Here is a 4,376-nt window from a genome sequence, read left to right as displayed (position 1 = left end):
GCCTCTTCCTTCTTCCTAGTCTGTCTCAGTCTATAAGCTGGCTGTTACCTGTGCACCAGGTGCATCTCGCTGGGTTTTAAACACCAGAGGCTCAGTCTCAAAACTCACGTCTACATGTCACCACAGTAGGACAAACCGACAGACAAGTTTCTCTTGCTGTTGGAGACCTCTCGTATCACCCCCACCAGGTCCCTGTGGCTGACTGTACCTCTGTCTGGCTTCCTGGCTTTTAATCCCCTTTCTCTTGCTCTTCTGGCCTGCTGCTTTGGGCATCCCTGAGTTGTTCCTGGGGCTGACTGCTCCTCTGTCCGTGTTCCTGGCTTTTATCCCCTTTCTCCTGCTCTCTGGTTCTGCTGCTTTGGGCGGGCCTGAGTTTCCTCTCTTCATCTAATCCCTTCGGCTGATTGCTCTTCTCTCTGACTTCCTGGCTTTTAATCCCCTTTCTCCTGCTCTTCCCACCTGCTACTTTGGGCGTCCCTGAGTTGTTTCTCCTCATCTGTAACTCTGGGGCTGAATAAATTATTTTAGAATAAAGCTTAGCAATTTTGTTCAACCTAAAAGCAGTTTTGAAAAATAAAGGCAAAATAAAATAAAATAACCCATTTCCCCCAAACCTGAGGTATTTGGCTGCTAACCAGAAGGCTGGTGGTTCAAACCCACCAGCAACTCCTTGGAAGGAAGGTTGGGCAATCTACTCCTGTAGTGTTACTGCCTCAGAAACCCAAGGAGGGGTCGCTATGAGTCAGATCTGACTCGACGGCAGTGGTTTTTGGACTTCTCCCAAAAGAAATATTTTAAAATCAACTTGCTGTTACTCAAATTTGGAACAAGGGAAGAAAAGAATCATCTAGGAAAAAAGTCATACTTATGATATTCAAGCTGTCTCCTTCCTTTCACAACTGCTTCCTTCTCCATGTCCCACTTAGTATAACCTGATCCCTGGACTTGGGGTGTTGGACAATGGGATTCTGTAAACTCCAGGCAGGTTTGCTCAAATTTCATCATATCATGACTTCACTCTAACCCTTCAGACCTTTTAGGAGTAAAAACTACACAGGAGTGAATTTCTGCCCCTATAAATAGCAGAAAACTAATAGTTGATGCCTTGAATAAAACCAATAAAAATCAATTAAGAAGAACACTTAAATACTTCCCTTCTGTGTTTCTACCTCCACAAAATAAGAGTCTTGAACTAGATGACTTCTAAATTCCTTTATAGGTCTGCTTTGCCATGATGTTACAAGTATACCTTCTCCTCACTTATTGATTATGTTGTTACCCAACATTTTGTATTTATGACAATAGTAAAAAAAAAAAAAACAAACACTATTATCCGATTATTTTGTGTGTTAAAGATGTATGGTAATGTTGGCTGTGATGGTTCTGTCTCAACTTGGCTGGGCCATAATTCTTGGTGGTTTGTCAGTTATGTAATGATGAAACGTAGTCATCCTCCATTTTTCCATAACACTAATTTTTGCATAACAATCTGGTCTTCGCAACCTACCCATGTCAATAAGTGAGGCGCAGGTATATGTTAAATCACACTTTGATAATTTTCAATAGACAGCGCAGTATTAACCAGTGTCAACAAGTCACTTTTTATGTTAGGCATTTGTTACATACTTGATCTTGGGGATCAATCATCAAAGGCCACCGTCGTCCTTGAGTTACTAAAATACCATTTTCTGTTGATACTGTGTCACGAGGCAGCCCATCAGTGTTCCACTGCCGTATTTCATAGGGATCTCCAAGGATGTTAATGAGACTGAAGGAAGTATCAATTGGGATGTTCAGAGACAGACAATCATTGATCCAACACTCTATAAGCTGTAGAAAAAGGAAAGGTTACTTTCAGAATTAGGAGTACTCAGTAAATGAGGGCATACACAAAGTGTGGTGGTCAGAGATAAGGCAATGGCTGAAACAGCTAAGCGCTACACAGTCTTCACAGGTGTTCTGGCATCAGAACATGGGACAGTCACTGTTGTGGCACAAAAACCCATTGCCATTGAGTCAATTCTGACTCCTGGTGACCCCATCTGTTGTAGAGTAGAACTGCACTCCATAGGACTTTCTTGGCTATGATCTTTATGGAAGCAGATTGCTGGGTCCCTCTTCTTTTCTTCTGGGTGGGTTCAAATTGCCCACCTTTAGGTTAGAAGTAAAAGGAAACTATTTATGCCACCTAGGGATGTTGTGGAAAAAGAGACGGGCTAGAAATCAGACCTGAGCCTTAGAGCTGTATCATTAACTAGCTGTGGCTGGGCATGTGTGCCACTCTCCCTATCTGAACCTCATTTTTCTCATGTATAAATGACAAGAGTTGTCACAGTGGTTTTCAACCAAGAGGGTACTGCCCCTCTTGGGAGATCCTGGATGCATGTGGAAAAGTTTTGGGTTATCATAATGCCTAGGGGCCACTGGGAGAGAGGGATACAAAAACTCCTTCAATGAGTGGTACAGTCCTGCACAACAGAGAACTCTGCCCTGCAAGGCACCATTGGCCACAGGGAGAAACAGCACCAGATGGCCCCTGAGATGAATTCTGTTCCATATTAGTTTTTATAACTCAAGGACAAGGCTGAAACATTTTTAGAAAGGAGTTTCATAGAAATGGCTTTAAAATCCATCCATATAACTTAATTTGCTCAAGAATGCACTCAGATGAAACTTTTATTTTCTGATAAATGACAATTTTTTTTAATTTAAAAGATAAAAAAATAAATGAACCACAGATTTGTCTTATGTCTAGCCCACTTTCATGCCTAGCCCTTGGCAGCGGTCTCACCAATTTCGAACATTTCATCCTGTCAGCTTTAGGTGCCACTGCTGATTAGAAGAGTTGGGGATTTACTGTTCCTTTTATTCCCCCCGGGTTCTTATGCTGTGTATGTATGATATGAGCATCTGCTTAAGGCAGCAGAAGGAAAGAGAGGGCAGTGGTAAGGAAAGCCTAGGAGTAGATTATCACCAGCTGATAGGGAGATGTGGAGGGCTGTGCAATATGTAACTACATTTCCATCATGGAGATCCTCCACAGTGGAGAGGCTCCATCTGAACTCAGGGAAATGAAAATGCTCCACATCCCTTCTGCTTTCCCCTACTCCTTAGAGAAAGCAGATTTGCTCACCAGTTGCCTATATTGGGCCGTGAATGCCCCATAATAGGCCACACAAGCCGCGGCTATGAATACATTCCCAACGATATTGGATAACTCTTCCTCAAATTTCTGGATGCTTTCTTCCCATCGAACTTGCTCATCTCCTAGTGCCGCTGTAAGCTTTCCAGCACGTAGGAGGCGTGCTTTTGTCAGGGACATGTTCTTCGCTAGAAAATTTTAAGAAAATCAGATTGTATTATTCAATACTTTCTAAAAGTGTTAAACATTTGTTGTTGCAAGCACAGTGGAATGAAACACTGCTGGGTCTTACTCTGTCCCACGTTAGTTATAGATCTGACTGTTGTGATCCCTAGGGTTCTCATTGGTCAGTTTTCAGAAGTCAATGGCCAGGCCTTTCTTCCTAGCTGTGACTGTGCATGAGGTACACTGGCCAGGAATCAAACTGGGTACGTAAAAGGTGAGTCACCATATCTCACCTTAAAAATCTACTCACCTGCTTATGTTTACAGAATTATATTTAGCTAATGATGTCAGTGCATCTGTTTGAAATTTCACACTAATTCAGCAGTATTTTCCATTTTGAAATTAATTCAAAGTCTGCCTCTTCCATGTAAAGAGCTCTTTTTTGAAACTCCTTTACTCTGAATGAAGACAGTGTCTTCCCTCTCTGTGCCTCTGGAGTATTTATTTTCTGCATCAAGTTCATATGCTGCTTTTTGTTATACCACAGCCTGCCTCATAAAGCCTTGTTCAGTTATAGGGTGTTGAGTATATACAATACATACAGTTTTTCTAATTTCATACTAGAAGGTTAATGGAATAAGACTGATGAAAATACAGCCTACATGTTGAATGAAAGCTAAGACTGACTGCTTGAAATCTCTTTCTACTTCTGAAATCAGACATTTCCTGACCATTGTAAATTCTCTGTGCTACTTACCCAGACTTTCCTTTTCATTCACACTTTTGTCATATTCATCTTGTAAGTCCTGTATTTGATCTTCCACTTGTTTTAGTAATGCTTGTTTTTCTTTCAGGGTAGCCATAGTAATATCAAGTTCAGCCTAATAAAATCAAGTAAATATTTAAGAGGCCCCCAGAGAAGGCTGAACTTGAACATTTATTATATATATATATAATTATGTATATATAGGGTGCTCTGGTAGTGTAGTGCCTAAGGCACTTGACTGCTAACCAGAAGGCTGGCAGTTCAAACCCACCAGCCACTCCTCAGAAGGAAGGTTGGACAATC

General features: G+C 41.5%; 1 protein-coding gene across 1 annotated transcript in view; it reads right to left on the bottom strand.

Moving 5' to 3' along the window:
• The window catches only part of DNAH6 (dynein axonemal heavy chain 6), a 447,135-nt gene that overhangs the window by 172,861 nt on the left and 269,898 nt on the right, over window positions 1-4,376 (bottom strand). The window contains exons 51-53 of the mRNA XM_007948902.2: window positions 4,065-4,188; window positions 3,134-3,330; window positions 1,627-1,830 (exon numbers count right to left, since the gene is read on the bottom strand). Of these exons, the coding sequence (XP_007947093.1) occupies window positions 1,627-1,830; window positions 3,134-3,330; window positions 4,065-4,188 (525 nt within the window). The remainder of the gene's footprint in view (window positions 1-1,626; window positions 1,831-3,133; window positions 3,331-4,064; window positions 4,189-4,376) is intronic.

The sequence above is a fragment of the Orycteropus afer genome, unplaced genomic scaffold, assembly GCF_000298275.1.
Source record: "Orycteropus afer afer isolate SDZICR_OR568_19922 unplaced genomic scaffold, OryAfe1.0 scaffold00231, whole genome shotgun sequence".
Taxonomy (NCBI): domain Eukaryota; kingdom Metazoa; phylum Chordata; class Mammalia; order Tubulidentata; family Orycteropodidae; genus Orycteropus; species Orycteropus afer.
The sequence above is the reverse complement of the archived record's forward strand: the minus strand, read 5'-3'. Positions and strand labels throughout refer to the sequence as shown.